Below are 25,217 nucleotides of genomic sequence, written 5' to 3' on the forward strand. Positions count from 1 at the left end.
AGTGGTCCACAAGCAAATTTCAAGTGTTGGATGGTTTTTTAAAAAAACCCTTTGAGAACCACTGCTGTAGACATCTATTGCATTGTCTAGATCAGAGTTTCTTAACCTTGGGCCCCCAGATGTTGTTGGACTACAACTCCCAGAATCCCCAGCCACAAAGGCCATGTCTGGCGATTCTGTGCGTTGTAGTCCAACAACATCTGGGGGCCCAAGGTTAAGAATCCCTAGTCTAGATCATCCCTTTCCATCAATGCAAGATGCATTACCTAAGGCATCCACAGGAAGGAGCTAGGCTGTGGAAGAGTGGGAGTGGTAAGAATATAGAACTGCCCCTTCCCTGAATATATTCCACTTTCTACAATGCACAGCAAAATGATGAGCCACTTGCCTGTAACCAGCTATTGAAACTTGTTTCCAACAACTCACAAAGCAGTATTGTGAGGAGGGGGAGGGGGAGGAGTCTACTACCTACAGGCAGAGAACTAAAAATACTCAGTCATGGGGATGGATAATAGAGGTGGGATGCAGGAAAGAGAACACTGGGGGACTGAGCCATGATGGGAAGACTGACAGCTGCATCCCACTAAAAAAATGGATATCCATGCTTCTCAAAGGATGGGGTGCAGTCAAGCTTTATGGAATGAGTATACAAAGTTGAACAGTACAAGTAAAAGATACTGAGAAGAGCTTCCACATGCATATGAGATAATTTAGTTTTCAACAACTAGCAGGGATAGGTGAAGAGGGATGCCCCATGTTGAGGCTGTCTATACTTTCCTCTCTCTTAGCCCTTCCCACTCAGGTACATGAAACAAAACTGTTGAGAGTGGAATTCATTCATTCATTCATTCATTCATTCTGTTTTACTCCACCTTTTGTACCACAAAATGACATTATCAGTACAGAGGAATGTTTTATTCCCATCGCTGTTTTATGATTCTATGAAATATGCAGACTTTGTTCACTTAAAGCCAATTAAGCTGAACAAATATTAGAATCAATTTTTCTAAGCAACAATCAGTTTTCCACTTATAGCTCAATCAGCTAATCAATGTTCCACTATTAGTGGAGCATTGTTTTTCTTTAATCAGCCCTAACAAACACATTGGGGGTGGGGGGTATGCTGACTTTTCTGTGGTTTTGCTACACTGAATATTCACTGGAATAAAGTATAGGTTCCATTGCAGAACCCATAAGCTAGAATTCAGCTACATGAACTGGGGCATAATCTCCAGGCAGGCATGTGCACTGTTCAAAGAGTCAACATTGAAAGAAAAGATGAAATATTAGATGGAACAAATGAAAGATGTGCAAATTCTCCCTGAGAAATTTCACTAGTATTTATAGAAATTCCTCCTGAAATTCTAACAAAAGGTTTTGCCTTAAACACTGAGTAGAAATTCAGCGACAACTCTAAAACCAAGTCATATGCCATCCTAAGGTATTTTACCTTCCTTATAATGACCTATGTTACTGTGACTTTTACATCCTTTATAAGTCATAGTCAGTTTTCGTAATGCAATGATAACTGGCATGCAGCATATTAGGACTGCCACACTTGCCTTACAGAGGATGTCGCTGTAAGTCCTGCAGTATGAGCCTGCTTTTGGCTACTTGCTTATTCAGACAGCTACAACACTGGAATATTGCAAGAAGAAATCAGTGGAGAGTCACACAAGGCTTGCCATAGTTGGAAATGCACCATCTGCACCCAATGTCTCTTCATGGACTATATTCCACAAGCCATTTCCTCTGGCACAGTTCCACTGAGCTTAATGGTACTATGCAGGATTAAATGGGCTCTGCTGCCTGTTTTGACATGCCTATTGATTGCAAATGCCCTGAGCATCTTCTCCATCCTCCCTCCCACCTCCCTCCCTCCCTCTTGTAAGTACCAAGTGCATTCCAATTTCTGCTCAAAATAAATAACTGCTGGCAACCAGAATCATTGCATTTATATATTTATAAATACAACCTCTTTGTCCTTGCTTGTTTAGCTCACCCTGTTCAAAGTTTTAGATTACTAGCTTTATGGTAGAGGAGACTCTGCTTTCTCATGAGATTTACAGATCCATTTGGCAGATTCAAAATCATCTCTGGCCTGTTTCCATTGCAGTAATTTGGAATGAAGTCAAAGAAAAGCATGATCCAAGGAGAATGAATAGGTTTCACTTTGGCTACCCACCTGCATCCCCTGATCTTTTACTATTTGATTATTACTACTTGGCATGAGAGTTTCCCCAAATTCAGGACTTGTAGATATTTACAGTATACGTGTGTGTATGTGTGTGTGTGTGTGTGTGTGTGTGTGTGTGTGTGTGTGTAAGGTCACAAGCCAGCATTCTGAATTGCACCTAGAAATACACTAGTAACTGGTACAGTTGATAGAGTAGTGGTGTGATGTGATCAGAACATCCTGAATTTGTAGACTCTTGCCACCATATTCTGTACAAAGTTTCCGAAGGAACTTCAAGGACAGCTCCATATAGAACACATTGCAGTAGTCAAGATGAGAGGTGACAAGAGCATGAACAACCATAGTCAGGTCCATCCGAGTTACAAATAAGTACAGCTTGCACACCAGTCAAAGCTGGGCAAACATACCTGGGGCCACAGCAGACAACTGAACATCCAGGAGTAAGGCTGGGTCCAGAAGAACTCCCAAGCTGTGAACCTGCTCTTTCAAGGGGAGTGCAACCCCATCCAGAACTGGGAAGCAACTCAGTTCTTGATCAGTTCTGACCAGGTGCAGTCCTGTCTTTTCCAGATTTAATTTCAGCATGTTCACCTTCATCTAGCCTATCATCAACTCCAAGGACCAATTAAGGACAGCCACAGCCTCTCCTGCTGGGGATGGTAATAAGATGTACAATTCGGTGTCAGCAAACTGACGAAACCCCCATGTGAACTCTCTAAATGGTCTCACATAGATGTTAAAAAGCATGGGGGACAAGATGAAACCCCATGGGATACCACAGACCAATAGTCCTGAGAGTCCTCCAGTACCACCTTTGGGATACTACCTGTCAGGAAGGAATGGAGCACTGCAAGATAGTGCCGCTCAGCCAACCCAGTAGTCCAGAAGACAATAGTATTGAAAACCACTTAGAGGCCCAGCAAAGCCAAAAGGGATGCACTCCATCTGTATAGCTCCCAATGCAGGTGATGCACTAGAGCAGGGCTGCACAGCTTCAGCCCTCCTGCAGACGTTGGACTACAAGTACCATCATCCCTGGCTATTGAATTCAATGAACCAAGGAGCCTGTCAGCATCATCAGGTTAAATATGAAGAGGCCATAACCATAGGATGAGAACCTCTTAGGACATAATTTTCATCATTTTGTTGGCCTGGGCATGCTTGCTTTTTTCTGCAAATGGCAAACATGGATTGGGTAGGGATGTGTGAAAGGGTTCAGTATCAAACCTCTTTGACATCGAACAGGGCCAGTTCAGTGGTTTGATACCGAACCACCCTGATACTGGTTCAGGTTCAGGGGTTCTTTTTTATTATTATTTTATTATTATTTAATAATAATAACTTTTTAAAAAGAAAGAAATCTAACTCACAGCCACCACTCTGGGGGCTTGTTCATGGCCAAGGGGTAGAGGGGTCTCCAGAGGTTCCCCCTCCCCCCAGCCTCCATTTATTCACAAATGGCCTGGTTCAGGCAGTCTTCGGCCTGTTTTGGTCCTCATCTCCGTGTCGGCAGCCATTTTGGAGGCCGCTGCGCATGCCCAATGAGCCTCTGCATGGTCTGGGTCATGAACCTTAAAAAAACTCCCATAGAAGCTAATAAAATCTTTTCCCCACAGCAAAATTCTCTCTCTCTCTCTCTTTCTCTCTCTCTCTCTCTCACACACACACACACACTCAGCAAAAAGAATACAAGCTAGTCAAGGCTAATGAAGTTATTAAATTAATATCTTGTTTGCCCCTTAGAGCCTATTTACATTATACACATCTATTGATTTTATACCAGTTTGACTATCATGGCTTCTGCCACCCAAATCCTAGAAATCATAGTTTGATACTCAGGATCACTCCCAGAACTACAGTTCTAATGGTCTGGAATAACTACTACTTTAAAATTGTGGGATAGAATATCTGCTACGAATTTCTATGCTGGTTTTGAGTTTTGCAACTCAGTCTCCTCTTCCAGGTTACCTACATACCAAAGCCTCTTGACTTGCCAGACTGCCCTTTCATCACAAACCTCCTCCTGACTTTGATACCATCATTTTTACATGATTTATTGCATGATCCATCATTTCAACAATGTTGATTTTTTTTAAAAGATCATGAGATTCTCTTGTTGAGGAATACCCAATCCTTGTATGGACACTTCATGCTCCAGGCCATAAGCTGGTGGCCAGAGGCATATTTTGCAAAGTAATACAACCTCCACATGGGTGTCCAGGCTCTGAAGTGCTGTCAGCCAGAGCAGAGCATGCAAACAGGGAAGACTGTTAAGAAAGACTGTTAAGGAAGACTGTTAAGGAAGACTGGAAGGAGATTAATATCTCTATTTCTCACATTGTTTTTTTTAAAAAATATTTTATTATTATTATATATGATATAAAGACACGTTTCCCCCCAACTTTTGGTAGGTATGGGATGGGTGGGGGGAAAGTGCCTTGTGAGTTCCATCTTGACCCATGGGCTACCAGATGGTCACCCCTGCTGGAGTCGTCTAACCCTATGAAAGCAAATCCCCTTCCAACTTGCCTGCTCTGCTTACCTTGAAAGTGATCTCCCATCAACAGCCAGTAGTGGCTTCATCATTTCCCTAATCCCCATTCCCAGTGGAGTCTTCCTCTCCACTCTATTATGACTTAGCTCTCTTCCCTGCTATCAGCATACCTGTCTTCTCTTCGGTTTGACTACGCTCTGCCGTATCTGTTTGGGGTTGCGCTGTTGCCTTGGCAGTAGCATCCTCTGCAGCAGTGGGGGTAATGGCAGTGGTGACAGTGGCAGGCACATCGGCTTGTTTAGGTTCCTCCTTGACTGGGGCTTCATCGGCCTTCAAGGATGGTGAGTTATCAGTGGACGCTTTAGTGGCACTTTCCGTTTCAGTGGTGGCAGGAGTGGGCTTTTCCTCTGATGGAGCAGCAGGAGTAGTAGCCTTGGGGACTGGTTGTTCTGAACCAATGTCAGCCGTGCCCTCCCCCTTCTTCTCATCTGCAGGGGCATTTCCCTCTTTGCTGCCCTCAGCAGGCAGGGCATTCTCAGATGGAGCAGCTTCTGTAATAGCAGCTTTGCCATCTGCCAGACCATTGGCAAGAACCTCTTCCTTCTTCTCGCCAGCTTCGACATCAGTAGTTTGGGCATCTCCCTTCTTCTCCCCCTTGAGCTTTTTCCTTGTTATGTGTCCACGGAAGCTAGCCTGAATTTTGGTGGCTGCCTTATGAGCTTTATCTTCTGGTTTGATGCCATCTTGTTCGATCTTTTGGTCAATGTCATCATTTTTTTCAACCTTGAGGGGGGGGGAGAAAGTGAGGGGAGAAAATTAATTAGATATCTCTCCACCAAAGACATCTAGTGAAAAGTAGCCAGGGTGTTTGGACAACCAAGTTATATGCCACCTTGACTACAAATTACAAAAAGCTGTCATACATGTTTTTAAAACAAAACAAATAAAAGATGCATTAGCATAAGGCTCTAAAAGTTACACCAGGTTTTTCTTTTCCTTGATTGTCATTCTTGGTGAAATAAAACTCACACATATGCAAACATACGGTTACTAGCATACAAGTAAAAAAATCAGGTGGCGACATGCCACTTCCATATAGATATTTATTGCAACTTAAAATCCTAAGGGAGTTATTGTATACCTACTAAGGAATATGAGTTAGTCACCCCATAACAGCATCAGCACACACTACCATGTGCAGAGTTTCCATGTCAGCCACCATTCCACAATCTACTGTGCTGACTCTGTGTTGACTCTGCCATTATGTTCACTGCAGGCCATGCTATGCAGCATTCTGTGACTGGTCAGTGCAATCTCAATAATTGTTAGGAACTGCAGGTGAGGTGCCTTTTTTCCTCCCCAGCAATGCTAACCTTGCCCCAAGATACCAAGATTCAAAAAAAGAACTAATACCCATGGGCAAGGTGCGCATGACAGTGGTGACACATACTTGCCACAGGGCTGTGGATCATGCCATGAGCATGGTCCATGTGATACCCTACAGTCTGCACTGTGCACTCACTAAACATGTAAAAAGCCTCTGGTTAGCCCTGAGACCCTGAATTGCAACAACTGTTGATTTTGACATTGCATTAGACTACAAAGATATATATTTTAATCTCCGGCATCTAACATCTAGTTGAAACAATGTGAGAAGTGTTGTCCATATCTAGAGAAGATACAGCTAAGCTTGACAGTATCTTAGTCTTTCACAAGACTGTTCCTTCCCAGTTTAATCAGAATTTTAATCAAACAATCAAAAGAGTGATATCCAAGAACTTTCCATCAGCTAAAGGGAATTATGCATCCTGAGCACTTTTAGGTTGGAATTCTGTGCACATTTGCATGGGAATAAGTTCCACTAAATAAAGCAAAATACACTATATACTAGGGATGTGCATGAGGTGGGGGGAATCCTTTAAGGGGCAGGGAGGGTGCCCTTACCTGCCTCACTGTTCCCCCCCCCCACCAGTGCTCTCCCCAAAAGTGTTGCTGTGGGGCTGCAGCATACCTGCTTGCAGCCCCGGTGAATGTTGTACCAGAAATGGCAGAGCACATGTGCGCGCATTTCCAGTATGATGTTCACCGGAGCTGCAAGCAGGTATGCTGCAGCCATGCTGCAGCCATGCACCAACACTTTTGGGGAAAGCACCAGTGGGGGGGGGAAGCGGCGGGCAGGTAAGGGCACCCTCCCTGCCCCTTTAAGGACCTTCCCGCAAATCTCCAAACTGGCTCAAACGCTGGACTTCCAAACTGGTTCGGCACTCCAGAAAAGGAGTGCCAAACCAGTTCTTGCACATTCCTACTATATATCACTTTTAACAAAAGTTCTTGAAGCAGTTTACATCACAGAAGGAATGAGAAAATGATTCTTTGTCCCAAAGGTGCTCACAGTCTAACACACACACACACACACACACACACACACACACACACACGTCACCAGCAACAACCACTGTCTGGGCTGGGCTGGGCCAAACAAGCAAGGATAGCTTCTCCCTCCCCCCCTTCTTAAAAACATTTATTTAAAAGGTGCCCCATTGCCCAGTTAGCAGGGGTAATTCTCCAGTACACAAGCATGAAATAATAGCACTGGCAATAGTTTATCTGTCTTTTCATTGTAACTGTGATGGGTGCAAAATTTTCTATCCATGTAGACTTCTTATTTGTCAACTTATGGTTTTTGCTCATACGAGAATTTTACTACAAAGGTTATTAGGTTCATAGGCTCCAATCCTATGCAAACGTACTGGGGAATTAGTCCCAGGAGGACTTGCTGAGTAAGGATGCTTAGCACACAATGCATGGATGCTCATATTTCATATGGTTTTTATGAATCTCTAAGCAGTGGATTTGTTCAACAGGTTTTCTCTGTCAAAGCTTAAAAGCAGCATTAATGTGTTGTGTAGAAAACCCTAAGGCACTTCGAAATACAGTTTTTTAAAGTGAATACTAAGCTACAGGATTTTTATTCCTTTTATAGCAGTCTAAAACACACACACACACACACACACAATCTCCATTACATTTCCATGTACTTTGTGATGCATTCATTCTAAGTCATTGGTCAGATGGCATGACACTTTTTATTGCATGCACTATAAGGTGTTGGCCAGGTAACATTTGAAGGTAAAGTGTGCCATCAAGTCAATTTCAACTCCTGGCACCCACAGACATGTACACTGCCAGTATTGTATCATTCAGTAAATCTGTCCTTCCTTTGGGCACTTGTTCACCCAAGAAGACTGCTGTGTAGGCTGGATATTTTCTTTGGTTTGTTAGTTGATCCTCTGTTCTTTACTGGTTTCTAGTGCAACTGTCTCTCTTTTTATTGTTTTATGTGATCGTTGCTAGCAGCCCAAGGGGAACTTGCCCTAATTTTAAATTAACAAATAAATGCTGGCTTACATGTCCTACAGTGTAAAGCGGATAGGGTCAGACCCACTTGCAATGCTGCTGGGCTCTGACACATATGGTGGTGACGCTGCTGCTGCTGCACAAGAGGGTAGTGTCACACATTGCACACTACTTCCATGTGATCATGGAAGAGTCAGTAGTGCTGGCACTGTCATCTTGTAGGGATGTGCGAAGCAGCTCAAGCTCAAGCCAGTTCAGCATTGAACTTGGCTGGCTCAAGGGCTCGCCCCTGGCTCACCCTTGAGCTGAACACCACCACCCCCAGCCGGACTGGAGTGCAAAAACCATTTTTGTTAGAACCCCCGGTCTGGACTGGAGTGTATGTTTGCAGGGATGGGAGGGGGGACTGAACATAACCAGTTCCATTCAAGTCTGGTTCAGACTCAAACCGAACTGGGCATACTGGTTTCATGCTCACCCCTACCATCTTGTGCAACAGCATCACCACATGTGATGGAAGAGGCCAAGAAAGGGACTGAAAGGAAATGTATGATCTACAGTACACACTAATAGCATCTATCTAGTACCAAACATAAACAGAAGTGTGACTCTGATGGTCCTTTTGGATCTCTCGGCGGCTTTCAATACTATCAACCATAGTATCATCTTGGAAAGTCTGAGAGTGTTGGGGGTGGGAGGCACTGTTTTACAGTGGTTCCGCTCCTACCTCTCGGATAGATTCCAGATGGTGTCGATTGGAGATTGTTGCTCTTCGAAATCTGAGCTTAAGTATGGTATACGTCAAGGCTCCGTACTTTCTCCAATGTTTTTTAACATTTACATGAAATCGCTGGGAAAGATCATCAAGAGATTTGGAGCTGGGTATTACCAGTATGCTGATGACACCCAGATCTACTTCTCCATGTCAGCTTCTTCAGGAGCTGGCATATCCTCCCTAATTGCTTGCCTGGAAGTAGTAATGGGCTGGATAATAAACTGAAGCTGAATCCAGATAAGACGGAGGTACTTATTGTGCGGGGTCAGAACTCTAGAGATGATTTTGATCTACCTTTTCTAGATGGGGGTCACACTTCCCCAAAAGGAACAGGTTCACAGTCTGGGAGTACTTCTAGATTCACACTTCTCCCTGGTTTCTCAGGTTGAGGAAGTGGCCAGGGGTGCTTTCTATCAGCTGTAGCTGATATGCCAGCGGCACCCATTTCTCGATATCAATGACCTATAAACAGCGGTACATTTGTTGGTAACCTCCAGACTTGACTTCTGTAATGCGCTCTATGTGGGGCTGCCTTTGTACTTAGTCCGGAAACTTCAGTCAGTTCAGAATGCAGCAGCCAGGTTGGTCTCTGGGTTATCTCGTAGAGACCACGATACTCCTTTACTAATGGAGCTACACTGGCTGCCAATAGGTTTCCCGACAAAATACAAAGTGCTAGTTATAACTTATAAAGTCCTAAATGGCTTAGGCCCTAAGTATCTAAGAGAGCATCTTCTTCACGACGAGCCCCATCGCCTGTTGAGGTCATCTGAGGAGGTCCATCTCCAGTTACCCCCAACTCATTTGGTGGCTACACAGAGACGAGCCTTCTCGGTTGCTGCCCCAAGATTGTGGAATGCGCTCCCTGCTGAGATACGATCCTCCCCATCTCTGGCAATTTTCAAAAAACACCTGAAAACCCATCTTTTCGCCCAAGCTTTCTCAGCTTCCTAAATGTTTTAGGTTTTAATCTCTGGTTTATTTTTAAATTGTTAAATTGTTTTAAGTTTTTGTATGTTTTTAACTTGTTTTATGCTATTGTTAACAGCCCAGAAATGAAGGTTTGGGGCAGTGTACAAATTTGATAAACAAACCAACAAACCACCTTCTGGATCCTCCTCTCTGTGAAGAACCAAGTCCTCCTCCACAGCCATTGTCCTCAGGCTGCAGCTGAGGGTGACGCAAGCAACTTCGGCCTGGGGAAGACAAGTACCTTCTGGACCCTCCTCTCTGACCACTCCCCCCCCCACACACACCCCTTTGTAACTTGTGTATGGTTTAAAAAAAAAAGATTGTGAGCCATTTTGGAATAGGATTATTAATTCTAAAGAATGCTGTAAGATGCTCTGAGCTTTTGGGGAAGAGCAAGATATAAATGTAAAAAACAAACAAACTTCAAGCACTTAATTGCTTGAAAATGGTAGATAAACTTTGCTCTTGCCCTTTACACATGAACAAATGCCATCTTGTGGGTCTCTTTTTGATCTGATGTAGACGTTTCTCTTCCTTTAGTAATTCACCAGTCCTTGAGTAGGTGCCAGCTCAAAGGCATATGGATAAGAGGATGTTTTCCTATTAATGTTGTAATCAGGTAGTTAGCAAAGGGCTTGTGGAAACGCAGAGGCAGGCTTTGAACTCAATGTGCTGGCCATGCAATTTTCAGCATCAGCCCTTACACTGCAGATTTAATACATAACAGACATTTGTTCTTGCAAACTAATATCTCAGAGCTCATTGGGTACCTATTTGCAAGTCTATAATTGCAGACAATTCCCTGGTAAGACAGCCAGGTAGGGGAAATCCTGTATGTGGGAAGAACAGCACACCTGTTTAAAGTCTTGCCTGATAGCATTTTGAAATAAGCCACACCTGCCATGGAGAAAGAGACTGGTGTCGGTTTCTGTGGGGGGAGGAGCAAAAGCTGGTGTTTTCCCCTAGTAACTAACAATCAGGAAGTAGCACTAAGCCTGAAAGCTTGAAGCAGCTATATGTTCTGCAGGCAAGAAGCTGTCAAAGGCCAGCACCCAGGTAGGGAGGTGGACACATTAAGTCACAGATAAGAGATTTGGGTAATAACACACAGGAAAACTGCAGCAGGCCAGGAAAGCAGACACAAGCAATTGCAATAGTAGTTTAGTATCCTCAGAGCCAGTCACCCCAATCCATCGAAGGAGATATGCGTGAGCATGCTTTTTCATATGTCTCATTTGCTGGATCAAGAAATGTGGGCATAATTCTGATGTGCATCCAAATGCATGCCAGAATGCACACCTCAGTGATGCTGATAATACTCCCTATTCACATTGCATCACTTTCAGTGGGATGTGCTTTCAAATCTAGTGCACTAGTCATGTGTACCTATTTGGTGGATTCCAGAGACAGGGCCTTTCAAGTGGTGGCACCACAACTGTAGCATTCCCTCCCCAGGGAGATGCAGGCCCCCATGCTGACTTCTAAGCAAGTGGTAAACACATTTTTTATTTCACTTATGTCTTTTTAACTGACAGACTCTTATTAAGACAGATAGACTTTTTCTAAGGCAGATGCTGTCAGTGTGGTTTTATACTGATGGATTTTATGCTAGGTTTGATACTGGTTTTAAGGGTTGTTTTTTAAAAAAATTCTGCTGTTTAATGTTGGTAAAGTCTTTGCTTCTTTTTATCTCTTCTTGTACACTGTCCTGTAGAAAGGCTGCCTGCCTTTCTCATGCTCTGCATCTCTGCTCCCTCACATGGCTCAGGTGGTGGGCTGCTCAATGCCCATCGCTGTCACATGTGCACACACTGATTGTGCAGGTGGAAGCAGCTCTGCCGGCTGCTCACCAAGCCTGGCCTGGCCTGGCCTGGCCCGGCCCCACTGCCACAGCCACTCTCCTCACAGGACTGGGAGGAGTCTTGGGCAGGCTGCACTCAGCCCTCAGCCCCTGGCTGCACCTGGGAGGAGATCCAGTGGGCTGCGGGTGGGTCATGCTCAGTGACCTGGCACAGCATAGGCCAGCCACAGGTGGTGGCCACCTTGCACATAATTGAGAGGATTTGGGGGGCCCAAGGGCTGTGGGGGACTGGACCTCCATCTGAAGGTCTGGGGTGAAAGGCACCTCTGGGTTCACATAAGTATTAACAGAGTGTTACCTGAAGGGCAACCTATACTGCACAGGTGGTCTGGCTGTGCTGCATGTTTAGTATAGCCGGGGATGACTAAACACAGGAATTATAAGTCAAGTTCCTACAATATCAAGTTAGCTTTAAAGAGGAATCATTCATCTGGGCACTTTTAAAATTAATCTTTTGGTTTCTGAACATTTTAGGATCATCTTACATTTTAGGAACTTGAACTATAAGAAAACATTAAGAGGGCAAGGTCTGTAACCTCATTTGTTGAGTTGTGGCAGTCCTAAGACAGAAGGTCACCACTGATCTAAAATCTTTCAGACAAAATATATCACATATATTCCCTAGAGTTCTCTCTGACCTATGCAGAGAAGAAACAGCAATCTCTATTCTCCTCTGCCCCCTAACCCCCTCCTAGGCATATCTGCCAAAATGACTTGCCATTTTTTCATCTCTGTTAACTAGGGCTGTGCAGTCATAGTCCGACAGACATGTTGGGCCGACATGCCATCTGTCAGGCATTGCTGGAGGAAATACCATCATGACAGTTGGAGAGTACCCCAACATTCAGAACCATTGGAAGACCCTCTGCCATCATACCAGAACTGCATGGATATCCAACATGGCTGTCTCCTATCATTCATGAAATATGTCCATTAAAAGCCAATGACACATTACCCAGAATTCCTGGTTCTGGGTAGTATATACTAGCCACTATTACTAGCATATATTAGTATATTATTAGTAGTATATAATAATATACTAATAGTATATACTAGGCACTGTTTTGACTCCCTGCATCAGTCTACTGTGTGCACTCGTGTGGCTTTACGAATAGATATGCAGTAACCATTTCTAGTCTAATTTCATTATCTGCCATGTGTTTTGTTGTTATACTGTTTATTATATTGTTATATTTGTTCTAGCGGTTTGGTTCCTGGATATCCGAAGGATCCCCAGGGTTTCTGCCCATCCAACAGGGTCAGGAAAGGGGGCTTTGCAAAGGGCTATTGGGCATGCATGGCAGCCTCCAAAATGGCTGCCGCCACCGGAGGAAGGGCTAGAATGTCCAAAAAATGGGCCAAACTGGGGGTATGTTTTGGGGGCACAAAACCAAAGAAACTCTTACTTGAACAGAACTGAGCAAACCAGTTTTGTGCACACCCCTAGTTGTGCATGTGGAGCAGGGCCTTCTCTGTTGTCCCCAGGCTCTGGAATGCACTCCTGTTGGGTGTCCATTCTCTGATGTCTGTGGCTGCTTTTAAAAAAAACACCAGAACTAAATATTTTTTATTTGTTCAGGCTTTACCCCTTAGGTGTTGGCAGTCTCTCTGCTCTCCTACTACTCTCTTTTCATCGTTTTTATGGCTACTGCTTTTTGTGCTTTTATGGTTTTTATTGTTTTTAATTGGTTTTAACATTTTAATGTGATTTTAATGGAGCTTTATTGTATTTTAACTTTTAAAAACTGCCTTTTTAATGAAAGGAGTTTTATGAAAAGCGGTATAGAAACTGAATAAATAAATATTAGGACAACATCCCTTCTATCTATGGTGTATGCAGAGTCAATGATGAAAGGTAGCAGTGTATTTCAGCACCAGGTACTACTAGCGGGAAACCAAAAGGACTAGGATCATCTTCCCATACTCTAGAGGTGGTCTTTTTATTCCTACAGCCATAAGACTATTCGAGTCCAACGTGTTGGCTCATTTGCTTTATGGAGCTCAGCTCGGCCTTTATCCTAACACTCAAGCCTTAGAAACTGTGCAATCTACATTTCTTAGAAAGCTATTTCAGATACCACAGGGCGTTCCTAATGCAGCTTTGAGAGTGGAGGCAGGTTTGATCAATGTTTAGTCTAAGAACTGGCATTTAATATTCAAATTGTGGCTTAAAATAAACTTTAATCCCACTGGATTGCTACCGCTTATGCTAGCAGATAACTTTACTTCTTACTGGGAAATGGAAGTTAAAAGGAAATTGTTCTATTATGGGTCCCCCCCCCCGCCCAGTTATTGCTGACAGTGAATCTTGATCAAACTAGCCTGGTGCTCACCCAAAGAATTTGTGACGTAGCGTGGCAATCAGATAGAAGTTCTATATCAAGGAGATTAATGGTGGGTAACCAACTTTTGAATATGAAACTTGGTAATTATTTGGATAAGCTTACAATAGCAAAATGCCCTGGAGCTTTTACACTAGCATGCTTTGATGTTCCACCTTCTGCTGTGTTTGAGGGTAGGATTTAAAAAGTCCTTATGCAGAACAATTTTGTCCTTGCAAGGCAGGAGCTATTGAGACACTATCCCATGTGCTATTATACTGTCTTAACAACTTACTGTCTCAGGAAGAAATGTCAGTTTTGCACACACTCAGTGACATACTTCGGACACACAATATCTCAGAGTGGTGTACATCTCAAAACAGACTTGGTAAAATCTCTTTAGGAAGCACCAGAGACACACAACAAGGATGCACTTCACTCATTTTTAGGACTCTGTGAGTATTACTCTAAATTTGTTAGACAATTTGCCTCCAGATTTGTATCTTCTTTTTAAAAATTATGTAGCATTTAACCGGGATGCATCCTGCAAGGCCAGTTTTCAGATTATCAAATCAACCATTGCTGAAAGCCCTGCTCTCACTTTTTTTTTTTTACACCAACAGGCACCCTATTGTAACCACTGATGCAGTTGAATATGGCTTAGGTGCTGTCTTGACCCAGCAAAAATGGGACAGGGAACTTACAATTGTCTTTGCTTCCAGAGTGCTTACTGCTTAAGAGATGTTGTATTCTGACATTGAAAAAGAAGCTCTAGCATGTTTCTGGGCAGTGAGGCAGTTCAGGACTTACCTATGGGACAGAAAATTCACTTTATGGTCAGACCATAAACCCCTATCTGCTTTATGTACTACTCGGGGGTCAAGTTGCTCTAGTCTGGACATAATGGGGCCTTTTGATAACCAGCCTTCAAAACAAACTTTTTTTTAGCTTCAACAGACACATCAGCTATGTCCATTTCTGGAGGTAAATGACCTTAAAACTGGTGCATATGCTAGTAACCTCTAGGCTTGACTACTGTAATGCACACCCTCCCTTCAGCTGTGCTTGAAGGGCATTTCAGAAAGATCCCACTCGCAGAGCGACAATGCCCCTGCAGCTCTGGGCAGATTGAAACAACTTAGCATGTCCTTCTGCACTGTTTGTATTACAGAGACATTTGTTCTTCCTTTATCCACCCATTGCTATGCAAGTACCCAGGGCATTCGAACCATATATATGTCTCTATGCTGCTTTCTGACTCTAAGCGCGCTATTACATACAGCATTGCCAGGTTCTGTGTGACAACGTCCAAAATCCATCGGTCGCTGGTAAGCAGTGGGTCCAAGCAGCATTAGTCTGACTTTCTGCTGGCTCCTGCATGCTATAATGCGTTCATCCAACACAGTGCACCATCCGAAAGACTTGTGCTTCTCCCACTTTTTTGCACTTTGGTTTTACACTTTTTATATATAGTTAAATATAAAACCTGTATTTATCACTTAGGCTTTTATACGATTATTCCTTTTATCCCTTGTTATGCCTTTTATACCTTTATGTCTCTTGTATACCTTTTTATGCCTTTTATGTTATTTAATGCCGTTATATGCATTTAAATGCTTTTTAATGTTTTCTTTTGCCTTTTAATGTATTGTTATGCATTATACTTTGCACCATGTAATCACCTCCTGTAATCACCCCCTATGTTTTGTGCTGGTCTATGACCCTAATAAAGATGATTGGTTGGTTGATTGGTTGTCAACTGTAATGCATTCTTTGTGGGACTGTCTTTGTACATAGTCTGGAAACTGCAGTTGGTACAGAATGCAGCAGCCAGACTTGTCTCTGGAACAACCCGAAGGGATCGTATAACACTGGTTTTTTAAAAAATTGCACTGCCTGCTGATATGTTTCAGAGCGAAATGCAAAGTGCTGGTTATTACCTATAAGAACAGTCCAGCTGGATAAGGCCCAAGGCCCATCTAGTCCAGCATCCTGTTTCACACAGTAGCCCACCAGATGCCTCTGGGAGCCTACAGGCAGGAGTTGAGGGCATGTCCTCTCTCCTGCTCTTACTCCCCCGCAACTGGTACTCAGAGGAGTACCTTTGAGGCTGGGGATGGCCTATAGCCCTCCGACTAGTAGCCATTGATAGACCTCTCCTCCATGAAGATATCCAAATCCCTCTTAAAGCCATCCAGGTTGCTGGCTGTCACCACATCTTGTGGCAGAGAACTCCACAAGTTGATTATGTGTTGTGTGAAAAAGTACTTCCATTTGCTGGTCCTACATTTTCTGGCAATCAGGAACTGAAGAGGAATAGGATCTTGCCTCCAGTTTTGACCTTGCAGATAAAGGTGATGAAAGTAATGGACAGTGCTTGGTATTAGAAGACTAAACAGCTCCTGTGTCTGAGAACCCAGGACTTAGGAGAAGTGTTCATGCCAGGAGACCACCTAAAAGACTTTGTAACTAGATTTTAAATCAATTTAATGTTTTTTTGTTATAAAGGAGAAGGGTGTGTTGTATTCACTCTAGCAATCTTTTATGTTGTGTTATTGAGAAGTTTGTCCCAGTGGTGATCCTGTAAGGAGTGGGGGTAGAGTCAGAAAAGAAAAGAGAGGAGAAGGAGAAAGTGGAGTTGTTGCTGAAAAAATCTTTAGTGAAATCTACTTAAGTTTTCTTTGTTTGTATGAAGGAAGCAGCTATAAAACAAGGGGTAATGCTTCAAGATACAGCTAGGACTGGGCTAGGGCAGCTTACACCAGGCTTGGCTGCCAGTGGGAACTCCCGGAAGGCGAGCATTTCCTGGTGGCACCTTGATGGCAAACCCGGCTAAGACACCGGACCCTTAAATGAGGTTGAGCACTCCCTTAACCCCATTTACTTGGCCACTGAAACACTAAAGGGTGCCTACTCATCGCTGGGGGGGGGTTGTCCCCAAAATGCATCACACACTTGCATGGAGTATTGTGGAATTTCCCGGGGCCAGGCCAGTGCTTTCTGACCTGGGACAGCAATGGAATGTCTGGGCATGTGGGCCGCATGTCCAGACCTGGCAGCAGAATCATCTGCAAGAAAGGCAGGCTTCTGCAGCCTTCCCTGCCACTTGCTGGCAAGCCCATTCATGCAGTCCTGAGAAAAGGCTCAATGACTGAGAAGTGCAAGAGAAAATATCCCACCAACTGTTTCCACTGGAGTTGTAGAACATGGACACTGTGAGGGCTTTGCCGCAGCTGGCCCTCAGTCTAACCATCCGCTGCCACCAAAATAAGATCTTTAGCTTGTGTGACTGGTTCCACTCTCAGTCAATGAACCCTCTGTCTTTCAAAAACAATATCAAAATTCAGTAGTGTGGTAAAAAATATGGGCAGGTACACATGAGGTAGGGCTAAAATCACAGAAAGAGACACCAGTAAAATCATATCTAAACAAGAACAGGTTTACTATTATAACAGGTTGCAAAAAAAAAATTAAAAGTACAGAAACGAATAATGAAGAGTTCAGTTGTCAAGAGTACAGAGTTCGAAATACAAAACAAACAACCTTGCTAGCCTTCTCTCCCAAGGTCTAGCAGGTTCTAGTTGGACCAGCTTCCCCACCACTACCTTCCCTAGCAGTTTCAGCCCAACCCTACCTTGCTGGTGTTCCAGTCTTTTGGCTCACACAACACTCAACAACACTCTCATTTTCTCTCACACAGAACTCTTCTCCCACCAACCTCCTTCACCTGGCTGTTCAACCCTCCCTTTTATCTATTTCCAAAGGGATACCTCAACCAGTCAGGGAGTTTCTTCCCTCAGGCCACCAGAATCTTCTGTTTCTGCCTGGAGGCAACCAATAACAACACATTGTAACGTTCCCTCCAAAACTATGCAGCAGACAACTTTTACATCAGACATGGCTGTAGGTTGCTACCTTTTAAACCTAGAGCCTGGAGTGGGCAGGGCCTGGCGGAGACACAGAACAAATTAAAGAAAACACATCACAAAACATAATGGGAAGTAGGCATTCCTTTACAGACGCATGAGGCAGGAAAAATCCTTTTACACCTTCTGATGTGTGGAAGCAATTTAGCACCGAGAACATTTTCGCTTAACCCAGCTAAATGGTGTGAAGGCACCAGGAGAGAAGATAGCGTGTTCCATCTCCACCTTTCTGCAGCATGGTAACAAGATTCCTTTATGCCAGAACGAGTGTTGTTCTGATGGTCAGAGCATCCTCGTGAGATGCAAAAAATAATATCCATTTTCCTGGTTCATCTCCCATAGGTACAATAACCAGTTGCATCTGTAAATGGAGCTTGTATTTCTGCCTCCAAGAGTTTACAGCCTAACTGGTGTGGTTCAACCTTCGTGATATTATTGATGGTGACATTTCTCCCTTTTAAATTGCCCACACAGTCTATGGGAATAGGGCTAGTATTCCACAGTAAGAACTCCATAGTTATTGATTATGCATTCATAAATAGCAACTCACTGTACTATGTACACCAACCCTCACTTTTACATAAGAAGAGTCTAGTTGGATCAGACCAAAGGGCCATCCAGTCCAGCACCCTGTTTCCTACAGTAGCTGACCAGATGCCACCAGTAGCCCCATACCAGTGCCTATGCCTAAGGCAATGCTTATGCCTAAGGTAAGTGGTAAGGCCCTGTGTGTGTGTGTCTATATCTTATTTGCATAACTTATTCCGGCAGCAAAAACTGAACTTCTGGCAGCATCATTTGTATGTCATTTTCTGCTTTGTAGAATTATTTGCTCAGACTACTTAGTCAGATCTCTCTCCCTATCTACTTTTAGATACCAGATGAATTTGCTGCTGTTTCAGCATGCTTTTGGCCTAGGCAGTGACTAACCATCCATTTGCCCCTCCTGTGAAAATTTGCTTGACCTATATTTTGTATCTAGTTTCATATTTTTTTACTGTTGATTTATTGTTAGCCATCGCGAGGGTTTGAATGGATGGAAAAGTGGGGTTAAAAACATTTTAATGAAGAAATAAAATGATTTGGGATGCTTCTGTGCAGATATCTGGACTGATAAATAAATAAAATGATTATGAGTGCTTCTCTGCACAAATCTGAGCTGATGGTTGGAGAACAGCAGGGTTTGGGTGGCGGCAGGAAGGTTGCCTGCTGCTTACTCGAGGAGAACCCTGGAACCAATAATTTAACAAAAAGTGACTGAATCCCCACTATCCTAATCTGGATGTTTCGACCTTGAACCTTGTGTTGCAGTGCCAAGTGTGAGCTACTGCTGCCAATGGTTCGGCTTGTAAATTCACTCAGTCTAATGAATAGGATACTTCAGCAAAGTATGAATAGATACTTCAGCAAAGTATCTTCCCCACTCCTGTTTTATTGGTGCTACTTTTTTTATTTATGTCACTGGAAATAGGAGCAATTAACTTCAGAGGTAGTGTTTACGGGTTCGTTAAAATCAAACAAACATCCCAAGCAATTAGGGAAAGGGGAGGTGGATTAATTCCCAGTGGATGGGCTCAGGCGGTGCAGCTGGTGGTTCAGTCCTGGCTAGGCAACAGCGAAAGTGTGAGAAGTTTTCCCTTCCATTATAGACAAGAAGGGGCCATGCCCTTTCCTCCTCCTGCCTGAAGAAGCCCCCCCCCCCCATAAGCTGGAAGCAAGAAGTCACAGAGAAAAGAAAAACATAAAGAAAGGGGGGAAATGAGAAGAAAAAAGAAAAGAGGGGGAAAGGAAGCTGAACAAAAGCAAAACTGGAAAGAGACAAAGAGAAAGAGAAAGAACCAATAGGATGAAGGGCTTACAGAGACAAGAGATGTTAAAGAGAGGGAACAGAAATTGGATACAAACCTGTCCAAATCAGAAAAAGCCATTGCTGCTGTAATTCAGAGTCCAGCTCCTTTTTCCTAGCACAGCATGAAGCATTAACATTATTCCTAACCACCACCAGCTGCCTTAGTCCCAGGATTGCCATGATCCCAGGGACCTCCACATCCACATTTTCTCGGACTGGCGGGTTTTTTCCTTCTAGCATGGCTGGCGGCAGCATACCTCTGTGGAATTAGCCTTGTCAGGGAGGATATTGATTTGGATGCTGATGTGTTAATACATGACTGCTTCAGGCAAAGCTTCCTTCCTTTCCTCAGTCCAAACAATAGACCGAAGGACCAGCCTGCACTAACCAGCCAGGAGGTGTGTCTACGGCCAAACATGCTATGGAAAGGGATTAGGCAGGGCTCTTCACAGAGGGAGAGATGTAGTTTCTGTATTACTCCTTTCACATTTGAAGATATCCTAATATTCGTTTAAAGCCATAACATTGGCTACAAAGGATATGGCCAAAAAAAGCCAATAGAACAGACCTTATCTGCACAGTAACCATTCAGACATGGCCTAAGAACATTTGACCATGCTTTGATAAGCCAAAGAAGAGGGAGAATAGCACACAACATTGCTTTGTTGTCATCCCAAAATGCAGTTGATCTTTTGTTCATCTTACAAGAAATTCCTTTTCAGCCTTTGTTGTGACTGAAATTTTTCATATATCAAATAGAGACTTGCTGGGTTGTGTGTGGATAGAATTTTTAAGGAACATAAATTTGGTTCAGGGCTTAAACATAATTTGGACATCTGTAAAAATACGGGTAAATAAGCATGGGGTAAATCATGCCCCCTACATAGTACATAAAAAGCTAAATGTAAAAAGAAACACAAAGCGGACACCAGCAACAGCTGGAGGGATGCTGTGCTAGGGTTGATTTTGTGGGCCGGTTCAAATAATACTGCCCAACTGACCCACCCAATCACATGGGAAGGAACATGTGCTTGTATGTCACACGCCTATCCAACACACTGTCCCACCACCACATACTATTGGGGCAACAGAACATCCAAGCCAACCCTCACAGAATTATGTGGAGATGGAATAGCCCACTGGGTAAAGGTGGGACATGCATGCACGTGCTCTGGTCCATGTGATTTGGCAGGCCAATTGGATGGTATTGTCTAAACCAACGAATTGCTTTTACCTATATCCAAAAAATCATTTTACCTATATCCAATAAAGTACAACATGTATTGTACTTCTTATACATGTTTTTCCAAAACGTTGGAGAAAATGTGGAATGTATTTCCATATGAGGTGGGAATGCAATCTTATCAGCAGGATTTGGAGCAACTCTTTGATGAAATTAATAAAATTATGCACTATAGATTTGCACCGACAGTTAAATTACTGTCATTAGCTATTTTTTGGACACTGTGCCGCAAAAATTGTTGTCTTTCTTATGCAAGACAAGAAATAGCTCATTAGCAGAAAAGTCAGGATTCCCCCACAATAGCAAGATGGTATCAACAAGTATTGTCCTTGGCAATAATGGACAAATTAACAAAACAAATTTGTGCCTATAATAAGCGAGATGACTCAGACACTTTTATGGATGATTGATATCTATTCATCTCATTTGTAAATAATGAGCCATTAGTTAAATGTTTCCCTGAGAGACATATGTGATTCTGGTCAAATATACTGACAATGTAGTATTCTTTGTTAGTGTTGTGTGATTGAATTTCAAGCTAAATCTCATTATAGTGATTTAATGATTTTGCATCTGTCATTCCATGCTTTTGTTACATGTTTATGTGTTGCGGTTCATTCAATTTTTCAACCAAAAATTGTATGAAAATGGTTTCCCCACTCCCACCCCTGGTAAATCATAGTATATATATATATTGACAGTAGAACCAAGCCAGCCTGCCCATATGTGTTTAGAAATGTGTACAAGCAAGCACAACTCTCTCTTGTTCCCTTTCTCCTAAATATGTGGTGACTGGTTATCCAAACTGCCTCTTCACATCCAATATAATAAAACCCTAGGGTATCTGTGTCTGTGTGTCTGGGAGGTGTTCTGCGCATGCGTGGCTGCGCTTGCAGCCTGATTGGCTGGCGCACGCGGACGGAGAACAGTGGCGGCAGCGGCGGTGGCGGCCTTGGCCGCTGGTGGGCCTGGCCTGGCAGTGACAGGGACAGGCTGAGGAGCCGAGGCGGTGGGCCTGGCCAGGCAAGGCGAGGAGGCGGCGGGGGAAGCCGGACGAGGCAGCGGCGGGCCCGGGTGGCGGCGGGCCCGGCCAGAGCCACGGGCTCAGCCAAAGGAGGCAGTGGGCCCGGCCAGGAGGAGGTGGCGGGGGAGGCCGGAGAAGGCGGTGGTCCCGGGGGAAGCCGGAGCCCAGGGGAAGCGGGCCCGGGGGAAGCCGGAGGAGGCGGCGGGCTGGCGGCCAACATCGGGCTCCGCGGGCTGGTGGCCGACATCACGCGTCTGAAGGAGCCCGAGCTTGGTGGCGGCGGCCTCTTCCTCCTTCTGGCCCCGCTGGAGGCAGCAGCCAGCCAAGAGCTGCAGGCGGCCGAGCTGGCCTGTGGCCGAGCTGGCTCCTGGCAGCCAAATTTCAGTTGCCAGTTGCCGGAGGAGGCCCGAAGGAGGTGAGGCTTGGCTCTTCCTTCTCTTCATGGGGGGGGGAGCCCCATTGCCACTGCGCAGGGCTTGCTCCCGAAGAGAGCAGGCTGCTGGGGGCGTCGAGGCCTCTGTCTCCCCCTTGGGGGGGGTGAGAGGGGATGCAGCAACGGTTCTTCTAGCGCCCGTTATTGTAATGGGCCTAATGTGACTAGTATAATATAAAACCCATTTTACTACTTTGCATGCAATTAGGAGAAGTAAGTGGCATGCTGGGAGGGGGAGGGGGAGGGGGAGAAGAAAGCATGGCACTACTCACTTGTGGGTAACAAATTTTAAGTGTGCCGCCAAGTCTATTTCGACTCCTGGTGCCCACAGAGCCCTGTGGTTTTCTTTTGGTAGCATACAGGAGGGGTTTACCATTGCCTCCTCCTGTGCAGACGATAGCTTTCAACATCTTCCTATATCACTGCTGCCCGATATAGTACCAGCGGGGATTTGAACCGGCAACCTTCTGCTTGTTAGTCAAGCATTTTTCTGAGGAATGGGGATGGCATCCCAACTTGATGGTTGTCAGCCTTCTCATGCTTCAAGATAGGGCCAATCAGATTTCAGATATGTATATACTATGCTGCGCCAGCCACATACAACCCAGTTCCAGTCCTGTCTCACTTCAAGGCGGTCCATGAGCTGCCCAGTCTCTTCTAGCTTCTAGCTGTCTTAGGCTTGTTTTTCCTTGGTTATCTTCTACCTTTTCCCCTGTTCCCCCTTTTCTTCTCTGTGTGCGAAGGTGGGAAGGAAGTTGCGTCCTTTTGATCCTTCCCTGTTTACAAAACAAAAACAAACACACATACACACCCCCCAATTCTTTTCCTCTTCTTTCTATTCCCCTTTTGGGTTTGTGTCTCCCCACTTGTCCCGCTCATGGAGTTTTCACATTGCGGCGACATGCTGAAGGGCACCCTTTCGGAGGGCCCCCTCTCAGAGGCCATGCTGGCACCCGTTTCTGCAGTGTCTGGGGCCACTGCTGTGTGCACCACTGGGCTTTCTGAGGGAATGATCGCTAAAAGCTCTGAGATGGCTCCGTGCCTAGAGCTTGTTCTGCCCTGAAAAGCGGCAAAGAAGACCAAACACTTAAAGGTCCCAGGTGTAGCCAAAAAGAAAAAGAAATGCAAGCTGGCCTCCAGCGGCACTCCACTTAATGAGAGGCTTCAGCTACAGGGAGAACGGATGCAGCTATCACCAACGGCAGTCTCTGAGATTCCCACCCAAACCACGGTGGCCATTTTGGTCTCTCCTCAGCCCGTGCCTGTTTCTAAGGCTTCGCCTTCGGTCTTGCTGCTCGCTGCTTCTGTACTCCTACGGGGGTGCGCTCAGAAACACCTGAGACTATTACTGGCCCTAACCATGAGGCTTTGTCAGCCAGTGAGTTGCAGTGGTTGGGGGACTTTGTTTAAAAAAAAAACACAACAACAACGTTTGTCCCTAGTGTCTCCTTTGTTGGAACGGTTGGGTTCTTCAGGGCAGGTAGCTGCTGTGGCTCCCCCACCCCCTGGGTGTGAGGGGGCTGCCTTGCGGAGGGGATTGGCATCTGAAGCCCTGGCTAAGCGCCCTAGACGCCCTTCTTTTTCTTCTTCCCCCAATTCTAACCCACTCAGAAGGGCTATTCCGCAGAACGAGCGGTCTCAGTTTTCTGTCCCCCCTAAAAGGAGGCTCCATAAAAGAAAAAGAGTGCCACTGTTGTCCTCGGATGAGGGCATTAGGGCACCTAAATGCCCCTAGTGGCTCCTCTGCCAGCAGCAGCCTCTTCTGTTGTTATTGCTGCGCCTCCACCTCATCGCTGTTTCTTCTGACACAGAGTCCTCTGAGTCAGAAAAGGAAGAAGGGGAATTGTCTGATGAACAAAACCCTCCTTCAGAGAAACCCAGCTCTTCTCGTTTGTTTTCCTTGTCAGAGTTCAAAGTTTTGTTGGCCAAAGCGAAAAGAGTTATTAAGGATGTGTCTCCTTAATAGGGGTTCCTTCCACATCAGGTTTAGATCAAGAGGTTTTCCCCTCTACTTCGGCTTCAGCAGCCATGGTTCCTTTTCTCACTCTCTTCAAGGATGTAATCTTAGCAGAATGAGGGGTGCCTGTTACCACTAAACCTGTTTTGACTTTTCCTAAGAAATTATATACTCTGCTGCCTGACATTATGTCTTTTTTAGCTGTTCCCGTCATAGATGCTCTTGTGGCGCAATTGCTGTCGGGTGTGTTGCTGAATAAGGAAGGCAATGAGTTTTTAAAGTCACCTGAGGAGAAGAAGGCAGATCACCTTTTATGAAAAGGTCACAAGGCCTCGGCCACTTTCATTCTCCTTTTGTGAGACACTATAAGATTCCTTCCTTCTATGATCCTCAGGGGACTGTTGGAAGGACAATTCTGCAGCATGTGGTCTAGGCATCTGCTCCCCGCCCTTGATTATATTCAGCTTGGGTACGTCCCATCAAGTTAGGATGCCCTCCCCATTCCTCGGAAAAAGAAACATTGGTAGACTTACTGTGAACTGTTTTTTTTCTTTCTTCGAGGTATGGGGGGGGCATCTGGCCCTCCCGTGGATGCTGGGAAGGGAGTTGTTTTCCTTGGGTGGCAGAGCAACTCTCAATGTTCAAGATTGTGCTATCCCTGTTCTTTCTCTTCTTTTGGAGGTCTCTGGATTTTCCCTGGTTCACGTTTCTTCTGTTCTTGTTCATTCTGTTTCTTTGGTGGTTGAGCCAGAGTTTTTTCTCCAGTGTGGAGCTACAGGTTTTTCACTCACAGTCCCGGAATTGGGTT

At 44.6% G+C, this 25,217-nt stretch overlaps 1 protein-coding gene across 1 annotated transcript in view; it reads right to left on the reverse strand.

Moving 5' to 3' along the window:
- Positions 1 to 25,217, reverse strand: part of GAP43 (growth associated protein 43) — a 116,942-nt gene that overhangs the window by 54,583 nt on the left and 37,142 nt on the right. The window contains exon 2 of the mRNA XM_053311907.1: positions 4,862 to 5,474. Within this exon, the coding sequence (XP_053167882.1) occupies positions 4,862 to 5,474 (613 nt within the window). The remainder of the gene's footprint in view (positions 1 to 4,861; positions 5,475 to 25,217) is intronic.

The sequence above is a fragment of the Hemicordylus capensis genome, chromosome 3, assembly GCF_027244095.1.
Source record: "Hemicordylus capensis ecotype Gifberg chromosome 3, rHemCap1.1.pri, whole genome shotgun sequence".
Classification (NCBI taxonomy): Eukaryota; Metazoa; Chordata; class Lepidosauria; order Squamata; family Cordylidae; genus Hemicordylus; species Hemicordylus capensis.